We start from the raw sequence: 27,946 nt of genomic DNA on the forward strand, positions 1-27,946 counted from the left end.
CAAACACTTACCATGTCATGTAATTGACACAAATCTGAGGTTTTTCGGACCAAAAATAATCTTTTTTTATATCAAAGTAGTTTTTTTGTTAAAGGAAAATCATTGTGTTGCCCACACGTTGATTATGGCTCATTAAATGATAGAATTGGTTATTGTGAGCATATCAGCTACTTAAACAAAACACGTCAATAATGCACTGACGGTGAAAATATTAGCATATCAGGGTGCGTGTGCAGTATGGTTGGTCTTATTGCACGATATGTGACTGTTTAAGGATTTCCACTGCGAAAGGGTAATGCCAAAAAGATGAAAAGTGATATCACAGTAGCAGCCAATATAATTATTCTGCTAACTGGGCCTTTCCATTGGTTGCTATGTTGCTAAGGCTATTTCCAAACTAACTTTTTATATGTAACCCCCATCAATTCTTTCAAGTTATATTTTAGAGAAGAGTTGGAAGCACCAGCAACAAGGCCAGATTAAGGCACCTGAGGGCTTGCCGGGGTACTCATACCTGGGAACTTTATGGCTCCGGCTATCCGTAGCCCGCCCTTGCGGGATGCTGGTAAGGGGTCCTGCTGGCGTTACATGCGGTCCCGCTGATATCAGTAGACGGTCCCGCAAGGATGAAGACTTTCATGCAACCTTCGTATGCCCCTGACAGCTGTTGAAGAGGCCCACAGGAGCAGATGCAGCGGGCCAACATGGTAACCCTAGGCCTGGGGCAGCTGTCTCCTTTGACCATTCCTAAAGACACCATTGGCTGAATGGGATGAATTATTTAACTCTTCACTACAATAATGGGAAAAAAAGACATTAATATAGTAGCTCAGGGCACGGTTTCATCCTCAACACCAAATAGAGCATGGCAAGCTCAGGCTGACGGGAGTTGTAATCCACTGGCCTTCCAGCTTGGATTGAGCGAATACGATAGATGTTGTGTAGGGCACTTGAGGATTCCAGCGTGTTGCTTTGTGTTTTTTTTTTACATAGTGATAAAAACGTGATATGGTCAGCGGTGACTTATATTATGCATTATGCGTGTGGAAATATGTAGGATTGATGATTGGCCGCTGACTTTCAGAAGCCAAACTCTTAGCAGGAAATATGAAAAGCAATCCCAGGCCAATATTTCAAGAGAGGTTTTCTTTTGCTTTGGAATATTTGTCCCGCGGTGCCAAGTAATCCACAATTCATCATAACAACTGCATAAACAAAGAATGTCAATAGATTCTGATCTGTGAAGCATATTATCTGCTCCAGTGTAACAAATCAAATCTAAGTCATTATGGCTTGATTGCAGCATTTCAAACCTCGCAGTACCCACACACTAATTCGCGTGCTGTAAAGTTAATTTAATGGAGCTACAATTTTCTGGGAAGGAAACTCCAATGCATTCGGAATAAGGGTCTGGTAATTCATAGACTGCAGTGCCCTTTGTCGTGTTCCGTGAGAGGAGAAGAATACGTTGATCGCATTCTCCCTTTTCCCGGAGATGTATTTAGGTTGACTGGATTGCTCTATTAACTAGGGACATTTTTATAGAAAAAGTACTATCATGGGGACTGATTTTAATGCAGCTCTGTAGTATACATTTTCTACAAGCATCAGCAATTAAAGGAGCAATATCATCGTATCTACATTGCATGATAATCATTGTGTGTAAGTTTGGAAACATAGCAGGTCCGGACTAGCCTTCTGGCACACCGGGCAAATGCCTGGTGGACAGCTGGCTGCCGGCGCTCGATATTCACCTGATTTGCCACTCCAGAGGCAGATCTAGTGCAGCTGCTGGATATGCCCAGCTACACGCTATATGATTAAGAAACATAGTGTGCAGCCTATGGATAAGAAAAAAAACGTAGCGTGCAGCCGCACACATCCAGCCATCGCCCGCACCCACGCCATCAGGCGGCCACTGGACTGAAAGTGCCAAGGATGTCTTGTGATCATAAACATGATACATAATATAAATATCACCGATGTATGTTTATTATCAATTCTACCGCCAAGACGTTTAGTGAATTTGTTCACGGTGTAAAGAACCGCTGGAGGACATTGGGTAAGACTGCAGGTCAGAGGACTCTTAATTTACATATAAAGAGTTCAGACTATCCGGAGTTAAGCCTCTGTCATCATAGATGACTTGTTTCAGTTAAAGAGACTCTGTTGTTTTCGCAGATCTTTCAGGGGTGTCAAACGCTAGCTCTCCAGGGCCGCAGTCACACAATGTTTTCGGGATAACGCTTGCCACGCTTCCAATGTTGATAGTTCCATTACACGTTAATTAAAAAAAAAATCCATCAACTCTGGCACAATTTCATCCCTCGAGCCTTGAACTTGACACCTCGGATGTAGAACATAAAAACTAATTATAAGTTATTTCATCAGAACTGCAAACGAATGTGTAGATTTAACTTTTGTTGGCTTCACCCCATTTGTGACATCATCAGGTGTTGCCGTAGGCAAATACCCCATTTCGGATAGTAATATCAGGAGCCAGAACAGACCAGTACATATCACCAGTATTAGACTGCGATGTAAAATGAGCTCTGGCGCTTTCAGGCATGTGGCATGTACTGGATTTATGTAAATGCCTTCCATCCTTCATCTATATAGAGAAAGATAAAACTATGATTTTTTTTTGGTAACAGAGTTTCTTAATTGATAATTAAAACTTGGCACGTGTATAGAGCTGTTGTGCAGAACACATTATTTTTAGCATTAAGTATGGTTGTAAAGCGCGGTTACAAGATAGGAGTATTTAGGCGGATAATTTGTGTGCAGGACAATGGTTTCTTATAGCACAATTATCTATGCTTCTATTTTTACTTGTAAATAATATATTTTTGTAAACAGCAGTCCTAAATAGATCAAGTCAGATATTCAGAGGGCTTTATCCATTTGTCTATCCTTTGTATGTTTAATGGCATGTGCCCAGGCAGCACAGCGATCCAAAGATCACCGTAAATGAATACATTGTTGGCCTCTCGATTGTCAAAAAGGAGACATTAAATTACATGAGAAGCTATTGTGCAGCCACGGAAAGTCTCTTTTGAAAGCGTGGCCTTACTGTGTTAATCATATGCATACAAAACAATAATAAAACTGATGATATCTCCCCGAGGCTTTTAAAGGTCAGTCAGCATTGTCACTGTTCAGAAAAGAAGTCAGCTGTCGCCGTAATTGAAAGGGGCAGAGGGATAGAGGACAAAAGGAGTTCAAAAGAAATGCCAGGGAACTTGAGGGCCGGGTTCCACTTGTCTCCAAATGAGCTTTTTCTGTAGCCGCAATTGATTCTGTAGAGAATACTAATAGGACTGTATGTAGCATCAAATCGTTTATTGGCCTAATTGCTACATTTGAATCTTTTTATGTAATCTGTTGCTTTGTGAATATATTACTCTGGATTACACCAGGGGTCATCTGATTCTCTTGATTTATTTTTTTTTGCAAATACACTTTTAAATAGCCGCCTGTCCTAAGTTGCCATTGGAGATTGCCTGATCTGTAAAACATTAAAATATTCCCTTTGAAGTTTGCATAAAGTAGACCTGTGTGTTATGCGTCATCTGATGTATTTATCATATTAACCTATAACCGTTATGTTTTGTTGTACATTATTAGACAGATTTGTTTTTAAGGTCAAGGAACACGAGCTCAGTGTCACGTGGGGCAGATATCCTTGTCCCAAAATAATCTTCTTGCTTCTTACTACTTATTCTAACAGCCCAATTCAATCACCTTCCACAAAAAGCAGGGGGCACGTTGGTGGGTTGATCCATGATCTCCCCAAACGACCCTGCACCTCCAGCGGCGGGCACTCCATGCGCACACTACAGGGGGGGACATTACTTTGATCGGTTTTATCATTTCCATTATCTGTTATGTATAATACAGGTACATTCTCCAATCACCGTTTTTATAAGTTTATTTATATAATCATGCATTTTGCTAACAGTTCTCTTTTAATAAGAATACCTTGTCTTGTGAATCCTCCATGCAGAGCACCACATTGATAGATGGCCTCACCAAACCACCATGATGAAATGAAAAAGGGGTGCCAGGAGGAGGAAAGAGCACCTTAATAAATAAGAAAAAAAGTCTACACCTTTATCTTTCATCAGTTTTTGACAGTCCTATTTGTAGAGTGGGTTGAATTATGGACTGTTCATGTTCATATAATCCCTCTGCTTCCACTAGGTCATTATACATTATCCATCAATGTGTATATAAGAATCTCATTATATATCGGGTTACCTACAGGGTGACTAGAGGTCACTCAAACAGTCACGCTTCGCTGTATTGTGATCATAATTTAACCCTTTTCCCGTTTCTGCCTTATGGCTAAGCCCCCAGCATTGCGCGCATGTAGTTATTATAGTCCTTAATAACGGTCAGATCGATTTGCCACAAAATCATTTCCTTTCTTACCCCAATCGAGACTGGGCCAGAGGCTCTGCGTACGTCTTCATGAAGTATTTATTGTTGTGGTATGTGATTTGGAATCCAGAGTTATATCTGACAGGCAATAAAACACTTTATATTGTGAAGTCAAACCGAAAGGTAGAGTTCTTGGCTGACAATCTGCAGTTTGGACTTTTCCAAAGAACAAAATATTTCCCGTGTGTCAAAAAAAGTAGAATTTCAGCCGTAATTTACCGCTCCATTTATTGGATTAAGTCTTTCATTCATGAGAGTGTTATTGACTTACTTTCAGAGGATCCAGACGTCTTCTCACGAGTTTTGTGTATTGCTTCTAAGCCTTTGTGAATACATCTTGACGATATGTTACCAGTTTGTAAAACATTGTCACTCACCAGAAGTTTGTTGGCAAAGTGCACCGAGGCATCGGCAAATGCTAAGCACGCCGCTTGTAGTTTACTATCGATAACATATTTGATATTCTGTTCATTTTGACTTCATGGCACTTGACAAGTAAATCCAATTTGTCCCGATTTAGATGACATACCGTTATTATGTAATTCCATTAGGAGGCGCCCGCAGCTGCGGCTAAGGACGCAATCTCGGAAGACAGTAATAGGACATGTGGCTGTAATACTCTGTGGTTGCACAATGTTGATAGGGAGCTTGACCTGTCTCACAGCTATGTTTGCGAGAAATTGACAAAGTCCTTAACACTCTGACTGCTGGATTGCGTCGAAAGGCATTGCTCATTCCTGTGGACCCTGAAAGATCTAATGGTGATTAAATATGAATATATATATAGTAACATTCTGATTATATATAAAGTTTAACATCTCAGAAATATTTACGGTAGCAGTTGTACCCCTCCCCGGTGGGGTAACCGAAATGTTGGGCTCTCACTGCTATCTCTCATTAAGAAGCTCCTCGTTACATATGTTAGATCTATATGGCTATGACTTGGAATATGTCATATGATGTGCGATAACTGATTAATGACTTAATGACTCTTTAGGTCACTGATCATTGATCAGTCTCACCGATCAATACCGAGTGACCTAACCTTATGATCATCCTTATCACTAACGCTGTACAGTAACTGTAGTATTTATTATTATTATTATTTTTCATATAGCCATTCTGTCAGCATTTTCAGTCTTTTCTGCATACAGTAACTGTAACCTAACCCTAACATCTAAGGTATAGAAAAAAACGAATATTATTTCTAGGGGTAAACTAAAAGAGTTAATGGGAAATCACAGTTGAATAAAGACGTAGCATAAGCAAAAAAAAAAAAATTGTGTAAAAACATGTAAAACAGCCTTGCTCCTAAAGGGGTTGAAAACAAATGATGGTTATTGGAGTATTGATGGGTTTTTTTTCATATACTTGTATATAACATTAAATTCTCTAAACTGTGTTGTAAATGTGCTTATTGTATTCTGTCCATAACTAGCAAGTATAAAAAAAAATGTATTCAAACGCTCCCTCCTAACCCCCCCTAAACACGTTCAACCTTCATTAAATGTGTCGTTTGAGATATTTACGACAATATAAAAAAAGACGAATGGCTCAGATTACAACTTGAAGCTGATTGTAACTTGTTTAAAATATTAAGCTTTTATATCCATGCTAAAATTTTCATCTTTGGTACTTGTGAAGGGATAAAGTGACAGATCTCCAGAGCAGTGTGATTGGGGGGGGGGAGCATTTTTTGGTGAAAATAACAGACACCTCTTTGCCATTGTTAAAGCAATTAGTGAGCTGTATATTCCGAGTTATGACTGTGAAATAAGAATTTGTAACACGTTGTTAATTATATTGGAATGTGTTGAATGTGAACTTTAATAATATTCTTTACTGCAGTTTAGCTAAATACTGTTGGAATGATACAAACTGCCCACGGTGTCATTTGGTATAAGTAAATTATTTTAACAGAATGACTTCATAGTTTGTTCTTAATGTATTCTCAGAGTCATTGTTCTGGATGTATTTAGTTTAAAAGTTTACCTAGGGGAAGCTGAGGTCAATGTGGCACAACTAGCATTATCTAATCCATTTGATGTTTCGTCCATCTCCCTCAAAGCACCCTTAAATAGGCTGAAATCTGAAATAATTCTGAAAAGTATGCTAAACATCATATATGTGAGTGGCTGCCACAACTCAAACTGACAAAAATGTGAGTTCTTCTGAGCATGTAAGACATTTACTGACAAACGCTCCCTGCTTTCAATAGAGGCGGCTGGAGGAGACGAGAAAATATATCAATGGACACCAATAACTAAAAAATACTTGCACCTATTTGCATGCAGCAAAATGGACTCCAATAAGCATTTAACATTAAAATAGGGATGCAGCGTCCATTTTAATATGTATGCTCTCATTCTATGCACATTGGTTTTGATCATGAACTGAACAAAAAAATGTAGGGGTTGCGTAAAGTACAGATCTGTTTTAAGGGCACTATGGAGACCATTAATACCCATATTGATAGAAACATCATAGAAACAGGATTTAAGAGCAGATAAGGGGCATTTTGGTTTATCCAGTATGTTCATTCATTTTACCAGTGATAAGACCTCAACATATTTTTGATCCAAGGCCTTGTCTTATGTTCGCCGGGTGGCCTTATGACTACCCCTTGCTTGCCTATGTTCTCTCACTATATTTAACCGGTTCTTATTCATTCATTAGCTACACATCAGCCAAATGTTTGGATCTGGATGGACTGCTATAATTTGCTACACTGGTCCTTCCATTCCTGGTTACCTGTATCAAAGTTCTTTGTGTAAAATGAGTAAATATTACCCCGACATGTTGTGTTGAGGGATGTCTTCTACAGCAAAGGAGCCTACACCTTTCAGCATTTTTTGCCATTCCCATATTGACAGTTATGCTACTTCTAGCACCAGAATTACAGATGTAATCCCTTTCATGCATACACACAATCAAGGATTCCTCTACCTGTGCAAGATGTCTGCAAGCAAGTGAAGGCTACACAGGGCTTAGTGTTAAGACAGACTTAAGAGCCAAGGTTTTACATCACGCGGTACGCAGTATATCAGAGCGTGCAGAACTTCAGCCATCTGTGCATGTGTTTTATCCTTGATATGTGGCATCTTGTACTAGACGCCTGTGTTAATGCCATCCCAGCAACACTTGGATCTACATAATTAGATAAAAGCTGCTTTCGTGACCCATTTATTCACGCACGTTATTGATTTTACTGAACATTCCAGGGAAGGAAAAACCTTCTTTCGATGACAGAGTATAAAAAATTAGCCAAGACTGCGTTTGGAAATATGACCCCACACGAGATAAAGCTTTAACCAACACGCAAACCCCTGGTTTAGTTGTCGCAGTTATGGGAAATTTACATAAATATACATTTTGCAGAGACAATTTACAGGATGTTTTAGGCACATAATATTTTTGTGCAGATGTGGGCAGAGTGAACGTAGTCCAGGCTATCCTGCTAGGCTCTGTAATATAGATCTGCTTTGCTGTTACTTTTTATTAGCTGTTTCTTGCATTGCAGCCACCCCAGTCATATCTCATAAAGAAAGCTCCCTCATAATTACCTTGGTGCTGCCCACTAAATGACATCACTAGTGACATCACTGGTTTCCAGTTTTAAGTGGGCTGCGGCATTTCATTTATCGCTTTGCGCATCCAGGCGTTTGTTCAGATCTAGACCGCGAAGAAGGCAGAAATGGAAAGGCATACATTTAATAATCAAAAAAGATAATGCAGGCACTTATTATTATTATTCTTATTCTGATTCCGCAGCACTTACTTGTTTCCATCTACCAACACACAAGAGTAAACAGGGAAGTGAAGGCGCTATCTGTAGTAGTTTACTGGAAGACCTAATACCTAATTCATCCAAACTCCTGCTTGTACTTCATTAAGTCAGGGCAACCTTTTTTATGGACATCTTCATTTACCCCTGTGGCCTGCTACCTGGGCACTTGCAGGTTTTGGGTCCCAGATTGAGAAATTTGGTTAAAAAGGGAAAGTTAAGATTTGTGTCTGCCGTGACCCTGAGGATTCGCGTGTTGACCAAGACAACTGGAGAAGCGGCACTTCTTCCGGAGTTCTCCAGGCCGAACCCCGAGAGTTCCCAGGTATATACATAGGCAACGTGTATAAAGCTTATTTATCAATCCATAGCCATAATCCAATTCATATATAGATACAAGCCGTGATGCTCAGTCACATGATTTGATCTCTGCACCGCTTCTTCACAATGTGGATTATGAATAAAGTGCAATTGTGATGCAAACTGGTGTAATTGGTGCAATCACCAAAGCGACCAATGGAATGTTCCTGCTAATTACTCCGCTTTTGCTCCTTGTACATTACCCCCGATGTGCCGTTCAGCGAAACGAGACGTACAGATCATGTTTCCTGCTGAATCAAACTCTTCTTTTCCCTTTCACACAAGTAATGAGATTTAATAGATTTCCTTTTATTATCAGAGTTGATTATCTGTAACTGCTGTGACTCAGTCACCCAAAAAGCTAAACTAAAAAAAAAAAAGATGTGTGAGACCTGAAAGCTTACTGATGAGTAAACAGTAAATTTTGCCTCAGAAGTGCTGGCAAGGCTATAAAATTCAGGACACCATCTGTCTCGGCGCTTGCAGCAAGACTTCTATGTGATAATTAAAATGTCACGCACATTTTTAAGCGGAATAATCCTTACTAGTAAGATTGGATCAGAGTTGTTTACATTATAAAGATAATCAGACATGAGAATATTATGCAGCTTCCTTTAATGCCTCCTGTCTTGAAGCTGTAATGATTTGTGTTGTATAGAGATATCAGACATTAGCCGGAGAATGGTATGCATGGAGCGGTGCCGTGACGCTGGCATTCAGGGGCACAATAAAATAGGACATCCTCTTTTTAATGACCATTAATCACTTAAACTAACTGTTCAGTAAGTGTTGATGGCTCACAAAGAGTCATTTATTAGCGTAATATTTTCATGTCCATATCCAGGTCCATAGGGCAAAAAGTGGCAGCTGTTCAGGACCCATTTCTCTTCAACCAATGTGATCTCATCTGGCTCTCCGACAGTCGTGCCTTTTTAGTTTTAGTCTAGCAAGAACCTTGTATATGACATCATAGAATGGCGAGTTGAGATGAGCGGGGGATACTATAGATTAATGGGATGGGACTCTGGGTTTGCAGATAGACAATGGGATCTCTATATATATATAGTTTGGAGTAAAGAAGAGAGAGAGGGGAGAAACATTTAAATACTTTAAAGGAATTTAACAACGTGTAGGAAGGAAGCTTATTTCAAAGGAGGAGAGATGTTAGAAAAAGAGGTTATAGTTTAGGGGGTCAGAGGCTTCGATCTAATGTAAGGAAGTACTACGTCACTGTATGGTAGATAAGTGGAACAGCCTCACAAGAGAAACGGTAGATTAATACATTGAACATACATGGGCTGGGCATATGGCTGTTGAATCTAAGATTCAGGACTGATTAAGGCTAGAGTCATTACATTAACATACAGAAAAATGAAGCAGGCTAGATGGGCCAAATGGTTCTTATCCAACGTTGGATTCTATATTTCTATGTTAAGTGTGCATAGGGGATGTTAACAACAAGGACCTCCTTGGCCAAATTATACTACACTGGGGAGAAGACTGAAAAATACTTCCATTCTTCATATTAGAATTAGTTTTTGCAAGGTTAAGGTACTTGTCTTTTTTCTTCATCCAATGAAGAGAACAACTATAAATGTATAATATGCCTTTAAAATCTCTAGTTTTGGTTTAATGAACCAATGCAGACTGTTTGTCTTTACTGCTGGCCTTATGGGTTGATGCCCCTAAGCCTTGAGATATTCTCACTGATAATTAGGAATTATTTGTCTAAATTAATTTTATATGTCAAAGTGCTCAATTTCAAATGTATTGTCTCGGTTATTATATGTTGAGTATCCAGTTCAATTAAATTGGAATCCCCATTTCATTATTTAGGTAGGATCAGTGGGAAAGGCATGTCTCATGGTGTTCACTTGAGACCTGCTCTCTGATTATATTATCTCTGTGAATTAAGTACAATAAGCAGTAGCTGAAATGATTATGCCGTGTGCCATGGGACGAGATTGTGCACTCCTTATTGTGTACGCACCACCACGCACCGAGGAATAATCAGTCTGAAAAGATTATTGTGATAATCATATTGTTAATTTGCATACACTTTTTACATTTTGTACTTTTATGGATAGATTTAGCTATATAAACATTACACAACCGGGAGTTTTCTGGTGTTTACCAAGTACGTTTATTAATTAGATTATAAATGGTATACCATTGTTATGTTCTAGGTATGATAATACTGGCACTCATTGATTAGCAGCAGGCCTATAATGTTGATTATTAGTGTCTATAACTAATATAAATATTTCTTTGGTTAAGGTGTATGTGTGTCAGTCATACTCATTCTTTAAGGAGTTGATATTCAGAACTAAGTCACCTGTATTCAAGCAGGGGATTTCCATTGTGCAATACTTAGCGGGGGACTTGTTGGGTTTCACCCTTGGGACTATCCTGATTCTTTGGGCAGGAGAGCGGTGTTTGGTCATGCTCAATCCTGCCCACCCCAGGAGAGGGTTAGCTCTGGACAACTTACTAAATTGGTAATATGTTGGTTAGGAAAAGATCAATGGGGTGCTCAAATATCATCCAAACGGAATATGAATTGGTCACATCCAGTCTATGTGACCCTAACAATCTACCCATTCACCCAGAGACCCTGGGACTGGGATGTAAACAAGGTGTAAGTATCAGGGGGTACAACCGGTACTTGTATATGGAGCCCAGGCAAGCAGAGGCATTTGGTGTCCCTGATCTGTCATGTGGCCCATTGTTGATCCTTGTGGCCTGCTACCTGGGCACTCATGGTCTTTGGGTCTCCATTGGTCTAGTGGACCCATTGCTACTATGGGGGTTGGTGGTGGGCTTACCTGCTTTCCCGGCCCTCTAGGTCACGGTGCTATGATTTCTGATTCCAGCTGCCATTTTTAAAACACGGCCTGTCTTGTTGATAACCTGATTTCTTTTTAAATCTCTTTTCTTCTGTCGACGGGGCTGAAGGTAAAAGCGCAGATTTTGGAAATGCTTTTTTTTCGCCCCAGACCTCTTGATTATGTTCTTCATATTGCATTTGTACTTTGGCTCATTCTGCAGATTTCTTCATTGAATACATGTTTACAATAGAGAAATACTATTTGCTTCATTGAATTACTGAAAGTAATGTCTGATAATAACGTGAAAGGCGGAAAAGTAAACATTTTTTTCACCATACAATTTTTTATTTTGACTTTCTGTTTGTGGAAGATGATAATCATTTTCCGTACACATGGCGGATATCATTTATAATCTCTCAAAAGACACATTGAGTAAAAAAAAGCCAACCTTTTAGCTTTTGTATTACTTTGAAATGCATTATCAATTATTTAATCCATGCATGTGTTTTCTGCTTCTACCTGTATCACACAGGCCCAATATACTATTATTAGGATAATATGGGTTTATATGAAGAGAAAGTCCCCTCAACAATTGTTCATCCTTCATAATAGCTGTAAATTTATTGAGAGAGTGGTAAATACGTAGAACAGCCTCCCAGCAGAAACTAAGATGAGAACAAGGACTGGTTTGAGCAAGAAAAACACAGACAGACTAGATGGAGCGACTTCTTCTTATCTGCTATCAAATTATATATTTTTATGGTAGTTTCCATTTTTTCAACCCTTTTTTAGGGAATAAACCCAAATCAGTAAGTATTTATTAGAATTTTGTATAATCGGCTTTTCATTTATGTTCCATAAATTGTGTTTCTATTAAGTTATTGCAATACGTTTCGTTTCGGGAAACTCACCTGCTGGTGAGAGCCAAACTGTTAAAAGAAAGCTAATGCAATAAGTTACCTTTTTACTTACATTGCTTCATGTAAAAAATAACATTGTTTAAAATGTTTTTACTGGTGATAAATAATGTGTCGCTGCAATTACAGATCCTTCGGTATTCAGTATTTTCTGATTCAGATTCATGCACAAGGCATCCTAGTGTTTCCATTAATATTACAAATGGGCAATTGCATTGACTTTAATTGGCTGTTCAGAGAAATATCTCGTAAAGTATGTTACATTAGGTGGGACGGAGACACTTAAAAACCAAACAATTCCGTGATCTTATTTACCATCTGACCTTGGACTTTCATTTCCTAATCATCAATTTCCAAAGCCTTCCATTATAATCCTATTCCATTTACGCTCTTGCAGGATCCATCTATAAAGGGTGTTTTCATTCCTTTGCAGTAAACTGAACTTCTTTCATAGTGATGAAGGAGACAGCGGTTGGCAGTTACCTAAGATTAATCCTTAGGCAGCTAAACCTAAACCCAGGGCAGCCACCCCAACCACACCTCAATCCTTCCGAGCACAAGGATATGACATCATAGTGTGGCGATTCGCTTTTTGAGGTCATGCGGTAGTGGCAGTCTGGTCAGTGTTCTTCCTTTTATCTGGTCCCTAGACCAGTTATAATACCCAGAGCCTGGTCGCCAGAGGGGGCAATTGGCTTTCCGTAATGCAGCAGAGGGGCTCCAGCTGTCAGCCTAGGCCAGAATATCTCACTGGTGGTCGGGGTCTATTCATATCAATAAGAAATGTATTTAGCAAGTATGTGCTGCTCGCCCGTAAAATTTATTTCCACATTGTTTAGAAAGCATGTACTTGTTGTGCATTTGATAATGATTGTGTCTTCATAATTAGTCCATGCAGACCATTTTTGAGAAAAGATGAGGCGGGCATGTTGTTTTTCTTTTTAAGTGGAACCAAAGTGTCCACTTTCATTTATTATTAAAATATAATTGACTAACTGCTAGTCTGGGAACAAGTGGATTTTCTAGATAAATTATTATCTAAACCATTAACATGTACTACCTTATGTGCAGCTTCTGCCATAATATGTAGGCTTGTGATAGACTAATTCCTTTTCGGACACCAGTGACTAATGCTAGTAATTATAGAATGGAACGTAGACCTTAAGGAAAAGATCGATAGAAAGTAGTCAAGATTCTAACGGAATCACATATTCTCAAGCATAGCAAACAGACTGATTTTGAGCATTGTAGATTGTTTTAGTTGAATCAGTTGCAATTAAATTATTTAAGGAACCCTCATATATAAATATTATCATTGTATCATCACAGTATGTTTGACATACATTTGGATTTTTGTATCAACGCTTTACCAATCTAATGTGCTCCATGTTTCCATAAACAGCCTTGTTATGCCCTTGTAAATGATGTCATTCTTGCCACTAGAAAATAAGAATGGTAAAATTAAGAGTTCTGGCTTTACTTTAGTAACCAAGCATTTAAGCTTAATGAAGTCTTAAGTTAAATCATAAAAGGCCGTGTGAAAACTCAAAGATCTGAATAGTTACACAAAGATTTTAGTGAGTAAGCTGGGATGAGCCATAGATCTTCAAAAAGTATCAAGTCATACTGTGTAGTTGTTTCCCAAGTTATTTACTTTATATTGTAAAAGCGCGAGAGGTATGATATCCAAGTGTTTGAGTTCCAGTAAGGTATAGATGTGATTTAATTTGCTTTACTTCAGCTATGAATAAAGAGTTCCAGGTGACTGTGAGGAACACTGGGTCCCCATCTTTCTTCTTTTGGGGCAACACTCCCTGAAGGCATATGGCAGAACAAAGGGAGGGCTGGATCTTCTTGTTTCTTTTCTGAAGAGCAGAACCGCTGAAGTCGTTTCCAGTGTGTACATCTTAACTCAATCAAGCTGGTAACGCACATGCATAAACAAAAATGGTGCCATTACAGCTCCAGCCCATGGTTGGTATGATAAAAATCTGGCCATCACCAGCCAACTGTGGACTGGTAGAGTCAGGAAAAACAAAAAAGTGCAAAGGAATGGTCCTGGTAGCACCCACGTAGACCTAACTTGGGGACTCCAAAAAATACCCCTCAGGCTCCTTTGCGTCTTAAAGGAATAAATGGGAAAAATCAGCCATAGCTAAATATACAATAAATATAGTAGTGTTCAAATGAATATTAAAGATAGCCAAACTCCCTCACATTTCTTTTTCAGACTGCTTTTAGTGTGTATGTGGTGGGGAAAATAAATAATAATTGACAAAATAAAGTTCCAAAATTTGTTACAAATGAAATAAAACATCCCTTAAAATAAAAATAACTATAATGCTGCTGTGAGTGAAACATAAGCACAACAGGGTGGAAGGCGGTAAGAGTAAAACTTGGTGTACGTATGATCCGTAGTCTGTTCCTAGATAGACAGACAGATGTGTATGGGATTTATTTTTCCTTCATTTTCTGCTAGGCAAACTTTCATCTGACAAAATAAATTGTCTCCCTAATATATCACCGTGTGTAGAAAAATGAAATCTCATGTACTGTTTTATGAGTCAATGAGGCATTAAGATTCTTGGAACAGGGTGAGTGGACTTTAGAAAATGAAAAACTACCATGGTTCCACCTCTGCAGACCCTCAGTTATGGAGCTCGATCCTTCAGATCTCAGCGTGCATGCGACTCGACGAGCCCGGTTACCCCACAATGCGGTGAAATAAATAAAAACCCATGGCAATAAATCAATCAATACTGTACTTGTCTTCATTGTAGCGACTCAAAGACATTACTGGAAATGAAAATTGCTGATGTCTTACTGTATTGCATAGATAGATGCATTGAAACGGCAGGTGCATTTTGATTTCCCAACAGGCAAAGCAGGCCAGGGGTGGGCTATTAACATTTGCATAAAAAATCTGATATATATTAATATACATGTATATATATATATATATATATATATATATATATATATATATATAATGTCTTTTACATAGAATGCAGATGGTAGCTACTAACATCTCATTTTTTATCTGTTAATATAAGTAATATGTTTTTTCTTAATATCCTTTTTGGTTGATGTATCATGTCTACAAAAAGTTGGATATCAAGGAATAGGTAACGGTTTCTAGCTACTGTCAACCTACAGCTCCCATGATTCCCAGGCAGCACTCCATTAGTAGGCAGGCATGATAGTCAGGGAACCCTAAGTTGTCGATCCTACTAAGGATCATGTACAGTAACAGCCTGGGGTGGTTATGGTGCACCAGTTAGAGAGAAGGATGTTGAATGAGGGGTTTTGGAGTGTAAAATCCAGACAGCCGTATATTTTCTACCCGTGTATAGTAGTCTAAATACAGTTATTTAGGGGAGCATTTAGTGAATGTGACAGAGATAAAGGATACACTGACTTTACTCGCATTAATTCTCTCGATTCTTCCTGCTTTAATCAATGTCTCCAAAGCTCTTCCTAATTTACAGCCAGGGCCTCTGGAATTTATGTGTTTTTAGCATATGGCCTGAATCAAGGTTAGTGAAAAGGAGCTTTACACTGATAATAAGTATAGATGATTCATAGAAATAAATCAATTACAAAATAATGGAGTGTGTTCTTCATCATGTTGGCAATTTAAAACATGTTTTAAACGCATTCCAGCTATAAAGAAATATCCGTCTTAGCCGTTTAGCAAAAGACCTGTACCAAATCTGGCGAGCCATACATTAAATGCAAATCAGTTCATGGCAGCAGATTTCCCGAATAAATGATTTCGGGCAGTACTCTGGGATGCGTATCCCAGCCAACCTTCTCTATTTATCAAAAGCAGCTGGAATATGTACCAAGTTCTTCCAGCGCCAGATAAAATGCCCAGGCTGCAGCTTTGTAAAGCCATTTGGCTGATTACCTGGCAGCTCCATTTACAAGCTCTGTATACATTACATGAATGAAAGTAGAAGCCCATTACAGTATAGAATACTTTTTATTTTTAACCATTTGCAGGTTAGGGGAAAACAAACTCCAACGGCAGTATACTGTTCTCCACCATTAAACGTTAGTTTTGGGCAAGCTAATTTCTCTTTGTCTCGTTTTGGAAAGCCTCTTGCTTGTTTTTTGGATAAATGGCATTTTCAATGGGCAGATTGTACTTGTTTGTCTGACTCTATTTTAGGCATTTCTTCTCTGGTCTTCATCCAAATCTAGCCAATTCTTCTTGTAATACAATGTAACTGTTTGGGAAAAGGAATTCTAGACCTAGAAAAGGAATTCACCTATCTACCATTGCATGCTGGCACACTGGTTACCCATGATTGAGTTGATGCCTTGTTATTACTTCTACAACAGTGGAGTTCTCAGTTCCTGAATTATTTTGTGGCATTGCTTGTTTCCTTATAGTTAAAATGATACCATTTATTGGCTAACTGAGAGTTTGATTGCAAGCTTTCGAGACCAAGTTGTTAGGTCCCTTCCTCAGGCATTTAATGCCTGAGGAAGGGACCTAACAACTTGGTCTCGAAAGAGGCTGGTGGTGATTGCTTCCTCAATAAAGATAGTTCCTGTTGTACCTCAATGTGACTCTTATCTTGTTATTGGATTAAGGCTTGGTGCTGCTGTCCTTTTGGCTCACAAGAAAAAGAAGAAGAAGAGGGAAACATTGATCCTCTGTCCTTAGTGCTGATTTGCCACATATGCTGGAGTTGCCATGTTGCTTCTCGGCCTTTTGGCTAAGATCAAGTGTAGTTCCCCTTGTGGTGGGGGGGATGACACTGGTCCTCTGGCCTTAGGGTTCGGGAAAGAAATGGAGCCTGAGGTGGAATTGCCCCGGCAGCAATGCTGGAGTCACTGTGTGTGGTATTGCACGCCACTGCACACGGTGAGCGCACGTTCTCACTGGCGGCCTTCCAGCACTACCTTTTCCCCTATGAACCTTCTGGTCTTGGGGTTAAGATTTTATTTTTGAATCCGGCAGGCCAGCAATGGCTTGTCCTTAAATTATTTTTCTTTAATTTATATAATTCACATCGTTTTTACACGAGTGCGTATTAATTTCACGGCTTTTGAAATTCACGGCTTGGCCCCCACGATTCTTTGGCACACGTTTTTGTAATCACGTTTTAGGACACTGTGCATGGTCACGTTAGGCGGCTCTCTATGCACGTCCTTTCCCTTGACCCATCAGGGCTTGGGTTTGTGGCATTGTTTTTGAATGGCCGACCCCTGTTTATTTAATTTATATTATCACAATGTGTGTAACACGTGTGCCTATTAGTTTGGTTTTGGATTTTCACGGTTCCTTCGACCCACTGCGAGGCCACGATCACCTTTTGGATTTTGTTTTTGACACCATGTTTTGGATCACTGTTTTTTTTGAGGCAGTGAAGCTTAAAAGGGGTTACTCCCTTGCGGGAGTGCCCTGAAGGCAAAAGGGCTCGGTGCTGCCCTTGTCAGGGCGGTAAAGCACTGTATTGCTATACATCTGTATACTACAGTGCCACCGAGGTTCCGAAGAGCTATGGTTCCTGCTGTCACCGTTGCTAGTCCTTCCTGACAGTGGAAGCTTCGTGTTCCTGGTGGCCATGGGGAGAAGGAAGGATCGTCTGGCGGGTATACCCTGTCGGGTTACAGGTTGTTCCCGTCACAATTTATAATGTAGGTTGATTAAAACTTCTGTTGATTGATACGTTTCCATGTAGGTTTGCAAACCTTGGTAAGCATTGGTAAACCAAAAAGCTCAAACTCTTTAGAAGTTATACTTTTTATATCTTAGGAGCAGCATTCTAGACATTGGTATGCCAACTAATTGCTGGACCTCTATTGCAACCCCTCTAAGGTCTTGTGGATGAGGAGTGGGTGAATGTTAAACCCTGCTCACTCTTAGTCTGGATCCTCTTCCACACGTGAGATGTCCAGGACCTGGGAAACTCCCAGCTATCTAAATAATGACCCTTCTTGTTTATCAAATACTGAGAAATAGACATCGAAAGTTAATTTTAAAGGGTAGGTCATTAAGGACAAAGATTAGACTGCCCCCTTAATTAGAGACAGTTATAAAATATGTGTTCCTTAGGGCAACCATGGTCTTAATGCAGCCCTTCAGTATACAGTTTCCATAAGCATCCCAAGAGGAGATGTGATTATACACATTGAATGCATTTTTTCCTTATTTTTTTCTTATTTCTCATTAATTTACCTCTGTATATGAATGCTTGACCTTGCAAAACAGCAGTAAAGTGATCAAGTTCATCCTGACACTGAAAATTTCCTCTGGGTATATTAACAAATGGTGTTATTAGGCAAGAGCGTATTAATTATGAGATACCGGAGCTCAGTAGAGTACGGTCTGATCTGATGGCTCCAGATCTGTTTCTCCAGTGTATTCTCCACAGATTCACACTAAGCTCCAAGCAGTTTAAGCCGGACATAGTCATCTTACTAAGCTAATTTTAATGCAAATTTCAAGCGATTCCTTTGCAAATAAAGTCTGCAGTGTTTTAGCTTTTTGTGTGACAAAGTGCAGCTGTGATGACTTTACTTCTATTACAAAGGAACAGAACGGCGTGTTTCAATGAAACAAACAATTCGAAATGAAGGGGTAAACATGCATTCTTTGTCCCTCACCTACCCCAAGGTAGATGCCACTGATAATGGCTAGATATACCAAAGAAATGTCATATTGGAAGAGTAGTAATTTGGTGATTCCGTTCCTTGCAGAGATGAATGTACAGATTCAGGCACCATATGCCAATTTGACAGCCTCGCTGCTGTTTTCCGATTCTAACATTTAACCTACCTCCTGTTATCTAATGGATTATGGAATTCCTGTCCATTCTATTAATACAAATTCTGTAGAGATATTACAATGGGCAAGAGCGACAATTAACAATAAAATGAAGATTCACAATATACAAAATCAACAGTAAGGGTGACACATGCAATGCAAAACTAATATAGAAGGAGAAGATGGCCCTGGTCTTGCAAGCTTATAATCTATTAGCAGGTTGAAGGGAATGAGACAGAACTATTTGGGTGAGGATGATTTGATTGTAACCAGGGTTATGTGGAGATCTGGACGGTTGAAGGAATTAATGGTTTCTTCACGGATGCAGGGTATGGGCATTAGGCTTTTTTAATTTTCTAATTGTTAATTTTAGATTATTTCTTTTAACTATTCCTAACACCTCAATCTTCATGTCTGGGGAGACAGTTGTGTGATTTATATCAGTCATTGAGTTTTACTATTGCAATTTATTATAATAATCCAATTGCTGTGATAGTTAGTCAATATTGTGTAGTCTTAGTGCCATTAACATTTTTAAGGTTCGTTTTATTTAAATATTTTGTAATTATTATATGTAATTGTGCGTTATATTGAGGGACATACATTATATACTGGTATCACCGTGGTATTTGGTGAATCAACTCAGGGAAAGCCTTTAACCTGGGTGTCAGCCAAGGGTTCTTTGAGTTTAGGGCTATTGCTGTTTTTGCGTATCATCTGTTATCATTGCTTATTTTCCTGACATTTTTAGTGGAATAATGCAATTTCTGGGTACTATTAAATCATTATTTAAATAATGGGAAATTAGCTGGTTTGGTAATTGTCAAACAGAGCATGATACTTTCCTTTTCTTGAAAAGCTATTAATTATTAATGTACAAGGTTGAGATTGGAAGTCAGTTTATTTTGTGTTTGCTAACTTAGCATGATGAGAGTTATAGTCTAATAGCTGACATGCCAACCCAACTCAAATATTAATTTTTAAATGTTGGTAAATGGCAACATGTTCACTTTAACACCCTTATTTTGCAGCTGGATGCTAAGCCAAGAGCACCCGCATAAGGATAAAGCCAGATGTCCCTGTTTACACACTGTCTTGAAACATCATCACTTTTTTTAGCTACGCAATGTGCATTGAAATCCCATGGCTCCAATCACAGATCATGTGCTTGATTGAGATGAAAAGGTTAAATTGTTTCTGTGGGGAACATGAGCCTGCAATGAGGAACACCACAAAATAATTTATCCAGTCTTTAATGAAACAGCTGTCCATCTAAATAGGTCCATTGGCTTCATACCACCATACCTCGCATGTCCTCACATACAGCCAAGTAGATTATGCCAAGCCCCTCCTGCATGCAAACGTTTAAAGATGTCTAGTAAGCCTCTTGCAAAACGCCAGAAGCGCACTCGCTAATTACTTGGACAGGGAACTGGAGAGGTGGGGAATGTTTGTAGGAAAGGGCAAATGAATCCGAGCTCTCAGAGAACACAACGTGCTTCATGTAGGGTCTCTTACTATAGTTTCAGTCCTCCATTCATAACAAAGTTAGCATAATTATGGGCAGATGCCATTAACTGAGACCGAAGAGCATTGGAGGCCTTGAAAGCAGGTTGACAAAAGAACAAAAGCATTTGCTTAGCCACATGTTTGTGCGGATACATTACTCTCTGATATAATCCATCCAACTACATGAAGCCAGTTTAAACACTGTAATCGGTCTCGGCACTTATTCCATCAGACATGTAGCAAATGACATAAACCTCTCTACTATAAATGTACAGTGTCGGTGACAATCTTTTCAAAGCTTTCCATATGTGTCAGTGGTAATGTATCAATGATAAGGTAATATCTCTTAGCATTTAACAAACTTGGGGATTACGTATAAAAAAGTGGAATTTTGATACAAATTTGAAGTGTTTTTATCATCCTGGCATACAGCATCACTATGGCTATAAGTTTTAAAATTAAGTCCTTTTTTTCAGTCTATTATTATGTTATCTTTGGAGTCATGAACCTTAGAGATGTAGAAAATTAATGTAAACATACAGTTTATTATACATCCTGAATAATCCATTTAAGATAGAAGCACATATGTACACATAGACTGTGCTCACCAAATCACTAAATAAAACCTTTGCTAGAAATTTAGCTTTCACAATCTAAAGATGCGATATACGTTTCCATAAAATTGGCACACTTTAGCTGGAGTGTCTTGAACCCAAATCCATATTGCCAGGTGGCTTGTGATTTAAAGTATTCATTTGTCTGTTTGATCGTCCAGCCAATCAATAATAAGAATTCTATAAAAATGGCATTCATCATTGAAAAAAATTATATAATCTTGTTTACCTCTAAATATAGCCTTATCACATTCCGACCCTGCACATGGTGGTTGGACAGCACAGCTACCACGCAATGTTTCACTAGCGGAACTTTTAAGAAAATGGTAGCGGAACTGAGACAGCTTTGTATCGTAACCCTCCTCATCCCCCTGACTGATCAAAACTGTGCTGAGCTTCGCTTATCTGACTTTCCAGTGAAAAAGTTTAAATACTCGGACACGCTGTGATAAAGTATATGCATTATTGATCTTGGCAAAGGCATTTCTTTCCCTTCTTACATTAACTCTGCATCGATTGGTATTCTGACCTTAGAATGTAAGGTTTTGCTGGCCTTGACCATATAGCGGAGTTTTGGCTTTGCTCCCTCTAAGGTGGCCTTTCGGTGGCATTTAATGAACTGCTGGAGAGATGTCAACATTTACTGTTTTATTTTAAAGCAAACCTGTCATTAAACATGTTTATTCCCCTCTTTACTTTTTAACTCATTGAGTGATGGTCGCAACTAGAGCATGTTTACTGCCTTCTAAACTTGCAGAGTACAAACTATTAAAATATATTATATGACATTCTTTATGGTAGCGTTATAAGAGGGGGCTGTTCTGCCTTCTTGTTGTGCGGTGGCGTTATTTGCTCTTATGGTCTATGGACCACAGACATGGCCTTGGGTAAAGGAGCAGCTTTTCAGGGCCCATCAACCATCCCTCGTTTCCCCTTCAACTAATGTATACAATGTGATTCTGGCATAGAGTTTGAAATTATAATCCTGGAGACATAAACACCGATGTGATGGTTTCATTCCATAGGATGCTATGGTGACACGATCCCCTTTCAACTTTGTGCCAGAATATCATTTTATCCATAAACCACAAGGTCTTAGTTTTCCTAAAAGTGGTTGTTATTTAGGGTTTCTCGCTCAGGATAAACTAGAACCCTTAAACGGGGACTGTCATTAAGTGTTTGAGGATAAAGGCTTTTGAAATTCACTGTTCCTGAATGTTCCAGAATGTCATCGTCACTACGGAGGGGACAGAGGCTCCGATATGACATACAGACATATATATATATATCTGTATATACTTAATTTTGTCTTTAGGAGGAGGTTGCCCCATTGCCTTGTGAGCTTGAAAGAAGGAAGCAGGTTCTGGGTGTCCTCTTATTCGGAAATAAGGAAAGCGAATATGTACTTACTCCCTAATTAGCAATACCAGCACTATAGCAATTAGTGCATTGATGTGATTTCCATAGAATCCGCAGGCACCACTCCAAAGCAGTTCTCAATAAAGTTAAGCAAAATAATAGGATATATTCTCGTGCTCCCGGGATATTGGCTACCAAATAGCATGAGACCATTTTTCGCGATCTAGTTGTTTAATTTTCGGGATATAACAGCTAAATTAAGGAAAACAGCCCTGCCAAATTGTGTCGGAAAAGCCAGGCATGTTCATTGCAGACTTAAAACTTGGCAGGAATGAGTCTAAATTGTCATATTTAACTCTGTTTATCACTCAGCAGTTGAATTAACGACCAATTCAATCTGCTGAGTTAGTGTGTTAAAACACTTCCATATAAGATTAACATTCAATTCAACGTGATCCCTCATCCAAATAAAACAACCTAATGAACCAACCCAAAATAAAAAGGGAATTGTCAGTTTGTTCTTTTTTACTTTTAAAATTTTGCAAGTTGATTTCGAAACTCGTATTTGCATTGTGCACTAATGCAGTGTAAATACATAGGGTCTTATGCATAAGCATCTTTCAATGATGTAAAATAGTCCCTTTAAGCCAAATATTAGAGATAACTTACCTGAAGGGGAATAAATATATTGAAAAATAATCATTACTTTTTTTCTGTCATAGTGCATGCTGAAGTCTACTCATAAAAGTAATTTTAACAAAGTACAGGAGAGAAGTTTATTTCAAAGGATGAGTCTAACACTGGCGGGTCAAAGAATTAAATGTAATGTAGGATTTAGTTTTACTTTACTAAGCGTGTGTTACACAAGTGGATCAGCCTCTCATCACTATAACCGGTGAGAGAATTGAAACGTGTAGGGTAATAAAAACCATCCTGAATGTGAGAGGAGACCAAGGACTGATTTAAGGTTTGGGTCGGGGCTGTATTAATAGCTGAGCACATTGGGCACAGGTCCCTGGTGTGCCAATGGGCCATATCTCTGACCTGCCCGCAAAGGTCCCGCAGCGTGCGGCAGTCAGCCTCCTCACTGACACTGTGTGTCTGGAAATGACTTCTTGGCATGCAGTATCAGCGGTAGAGCATGATGTGGTATGTCCTGTGTGTGTGTGTGTGTGTGTGTGTGTGTGTGTGTGTATATATATATATATATACGTATGTGTGTGTGTTTGTGTGTACACATGTGTATTTTTATATAAGTGTGTATATGTATGTGTGTGTATGTGTATATATGTGTGTGGGTGTGTATATGTGTGGGTTGGGAAAGAATAGTAAAAGACAAACAAGAAAAAAGGAAAGAAGATAGAAAAAAGTGAGGAAAAGATGTCAGAAGTGAGACGTGAGGTGGAAAAAAAAGGGCAAAGGAAATTGCCAAAGAGGGAGGTAAGAATAGAACAGATGAAAAAAACACTGCAAGAGGCAGAACAAAAAAGGCGTCAATCTGACGTCAGGTTCTCTATTTCTATTCTTACCCCAGTATAGTCATTTTTGCGTATCTGTCTGACCATAAAATTATTTGCATTGAGAATGCCATAAATTTCACTTAAAAGCACCGGCTCCAGACTGACATTGTATAATGTACAGACTTGAAGGGTAATGAACAAATCCCAGTCAGCTTGAGTCTGCGCATGACTTCCATGCACACAAAGACATAAATCTCACATGCTAGGTGCAGCTTAGCAGCAAGTTTTATTCAATACGGACGCATAGTGGATTTTATTAGCTATTATGTTGATTTCCTTATGAGTAACTTCCTGTCAGAGAACATGGGTCGCGGGATATATTTTCTTAATGAAATTCAAAGTGTTTTATAACGTCCATTGGGCCAATGTGTACTGGTACCACGGACCTTTAAAGGAACCATGCAGCCATCATATGTATTAAAGTACGGTACATATGATGGCTGGAATGTTCCTTTAACTTACTATAGAATAATTAGTTATAACCCTTTTTCCGCCAAAATCAGGTTTAGTGAGGTAATATCATTTATTAACTGTAAGCACAATAGTGCCATTAGTTACAAGTAGTTTTGATAAATGAATTTATTAAACTTGTTCTGGAAAGACGGCATTAATCAAGCCTTTAAATAATGACAACATGATTTATCATTTCAAAAGTAGTTTTTGTCTATATTTTCCCCAGCTAAGAAAAATTAGATTAATGAGAAACCTGAATGAATTGGTAGAAAAATAAACTTTTTCTCCTTTTGCATTACGTATAGACAAATATTCTTCCGTGCCATAGGTTAATGAATGTGACGTGCTGAGAGTCAGTGCTGGGAAACTACACCACTCCGTGCCACACTGCAAAAAAATATTAGTATAACGAGCCATTTGTGCTGCATTTCCAGCCGAGCGGGGACATCTAGTGGGGATTTTATAAAGATGGATCGCAGCTCGAACTCTCACAAATCATTATTATGGCAATGTTGTACTTCTTTGTTGCTTTATAGACAATGGGTTTAGAATTCATATTCTTTATAGTGCTCCACAAAACAGTTTTAATTCAACACATTCCATTTTACAGCAGGCTCAGTGTATGGCTGCTACACAGTAAGTTCAAAAAGGGCGTGTGTTGTATTAATTGTGAATATTTTCAGGCGGCTTCCGGTTTTTGGGGTGCCTAAGCAAAGCATTCAGACCCCCCCAATTCCCTTCCCAACTAAAACCAAGCGAGAGCCCGATCATCTAGCCCCCCACGGAGAAGAGAGCCACTAAAGTTTTTAAGGAGGGTTGGTGGCCAAAAGGCAGTCTTCAGGGACCCGCCTCCACTGTGGCATTTTCAGTGAAAAACAATGTGTCAAAATCCAGATCAAAAAAAATTACCAACTCGATAAGATTATTTCAATATCCATACCAAGCCTGGTTTCGCATTCCTGCTGTTCTTGCTTAAGCAGAAGATTATTATTTTAATTATGCTCTGTCTTAGAAATAATGGTTTGGGTTTTGACCTCGCGCTTAAAGATTAATGATGCCCGGAACCTTCCTAATGCATTTAGACAGCGCAAAGTGTGGTGTTCCAGTTATAACTTGATAACCCTATCCTGCATTTTTAATAAAAACTGAATGTGCTTATGGTGCACAAAGAACCACTCAATACTGTGCCGGATAGGTGAACGAATTGTAAATTAGAGATGGAAAGAAAGTTCAATGGTGACATCTAGTGGTCAGGCGTTAGCAAAGCATTACCCATGCGCGTTGGGTATCTCGACTACGTGGAGTCTTATAGATACTAATGTTATTTACTAATATTCACATGTAAAAAGGTGGTCTCTTGCGCAAAATGGGGATATTGTTCAGCACATTCATAATTCATCTTGTAATTGATAACTTTCAAAAACTATTTTTCAAGAAATGCAATTAACACTAACATTAATATTGAAATTATTATTAAAGGCTAATTTTATCAGAAACTGTACTTTTTAGTTAGTATTAGTTACTAATGATAAGTATTATTTAATTGTGCCTTATTGTACACTGATGACACTATGCATATAAAGTGGGATAATGCTAATTATTGTTATGGGATTCCATAAATACTGAATGTGATTTACAGACACCACTTAGTGTTGCTTATAAAAATAAGCTCCCTATTTGTTTTAATAATACAAGGTGGGGTATGATCATATTTCAAGAGAAAGCATAGCACACAGGACCAGGCATAAAACATTCTACTTAGTACCGACTGCTTGCTTTAGATGCAGCCAGATATTCGGTTATACAATAAATAATGGCGTCTAATTAAACCTGCACACCTGAAGTGTTGCTTACTTCGGCATAATAAGATAGAAATATATTAGCATTTTACTATTTACTATTGTCTTCTGTATTTTGAGCATATAATCACCAACTGGCATTTTCTGATCTTGTTCCCTGTTGCCCTAGACAATAGAGCATATAAATCACACTGAATTTTTTTTCTTCTAGGAACTTTTACTACATCACCATCCTCCGTGATCCTGTATCTCGATACTTAAGCGAGTGGCGGCATGTACAAAGAGGGGCGACCTGGAAGGCTTCTTTGCATGTGTGTGATGGGAGGTCACCAACATCTGATGAACTTCCAAGTTGTTACACAGGAGATGATTGGTCTGGCTGCTCTCTAAAGGAATTCATGGATTGCCCTTATAACTTGGCCAACAACAGACAAGTCCGTATGCTGTCTGACCTTAGTTTGGTTGGATGTTATAATTTATCAGTGATGCCAGAGGATCAGAGGAACAAGGTTCTCCTAGACAGCGCCAAAGAAAACCTTAAACGTATGGCTTTCTTTGGGCTAACAGAATTCCAAAGGAAGACCCAGTATCTCTTTGAAAAGACATTCAACATGAACTTTATCTCGCCATTCACCCAGTTTAACAGTACAAGGGCATCGAGTGTAGAGATCGACGATGAGACACAAAAGCGCATCGAGACACTGAACTTTTTAGACATGGAATTGTACGAATATGCAAAAGACCTTTTCTTACAAAGATATCAATTTATGAGACAAAAAGAACACCAGGAAGCCAGACGGAAGCGCCAAGAGCAACGCAAAATTCTCCGCGCCAAACATGCTAACCACAAAGCGGAGACAGACAACTCGACCGCTGATTACATAGAGAATGTAGAAAAATGGCGGTAGTAGATTCTTCGACCTTAACCCACTAGTTGAAGTGTACTATGACATTTTAAAGATGAAAAGAAGAAACATATATATAGTTGGCCTAGTCCAAAAGATTTAAGCTTCATCTACTCCTTGAAGCTAAGGACATTTATCAGTTGCCTTTGCAGAAGCCTTTGCATTAAATGTAATTATTGTACATGGAGACATTTCAACATTAATGTGATTTACTTTGTGAGAGGCTGTACAAATCAACAAATGACTCCTTTTCTAGACATGCTTATCAAACAGTGGAAACTCTGACACCGACCATCAGTAATGTCAGAAAATGTATTTTATTTTAGAAAAACATCTCCTGTTCTGTGTAAGGCAATTAGCACATGTTTCGGAATGGACTCTTACATATTCATCAAGTACTCCACGCGATTGTCTTCAGGATGTTCCATCTGTCTACTTAGGGGAGATTTACTTCTAAGTTTTATTTTTATTCTAAACACATGTGGGTGGGGGTCTGCTGGTTCCTGCTCTTACACAACAGTGAGTTACCGAGAGAAAGAATTCTATTTCTTGCCCTTTAAAGTGTTAGGCATCCAAAACTAGAGACATAGATTTATGTGAAGTTAGCTGTCAGATTCCTTAGTCAATAATATAAATCATAACCACACTTCTGTATCATTCGTGAAAGGTATTGA

The 27,946-nt window shown here is 38.8% G+C and overlaps 1 protein-coding gene across 1 annotated transcript in view; it reads left to right on the forward strand.

The window, feature by feature from the left end:
* HS6ST2 (heparan sulfate 6-O-sulfotransferase 2) overlaps positions 1-27,341 on the forward strand; it is a 117,620-nt gene extending 90,279 nt beyond the window's left edge. Inside the window, exon 2 of the mRNA XM_053473452.1 lies at positions 26,579-27,341. Coding sequence (XP_053329427.1) covers positions 26,579-27,275 — 697 coding nt within the window. The 3' untranslated portion in view covers positions 27,276-27,341. The remainder of the gene's footprint in view (positions 1-26,578) is intronic.
* The last annotated feature ends 605 nt before the right edge of the window (positions 27,342-27,946 follow it).

This window comes from Spea bombifrons, chromosome 8, assembly GCF_027358695.1.
Source record: "Spea bombifrons isolate aSpeBom1 chromosome 8, aSpeBom1.2.pri, whole genome shotgun sequence".
Classification (NCBI taxonomy): domain Eukaryota; kingdom Metazoa; phylum Chordata; class Amphibia; order Anura; family Pelobatidae; genus Spea; species Spea bombifrons.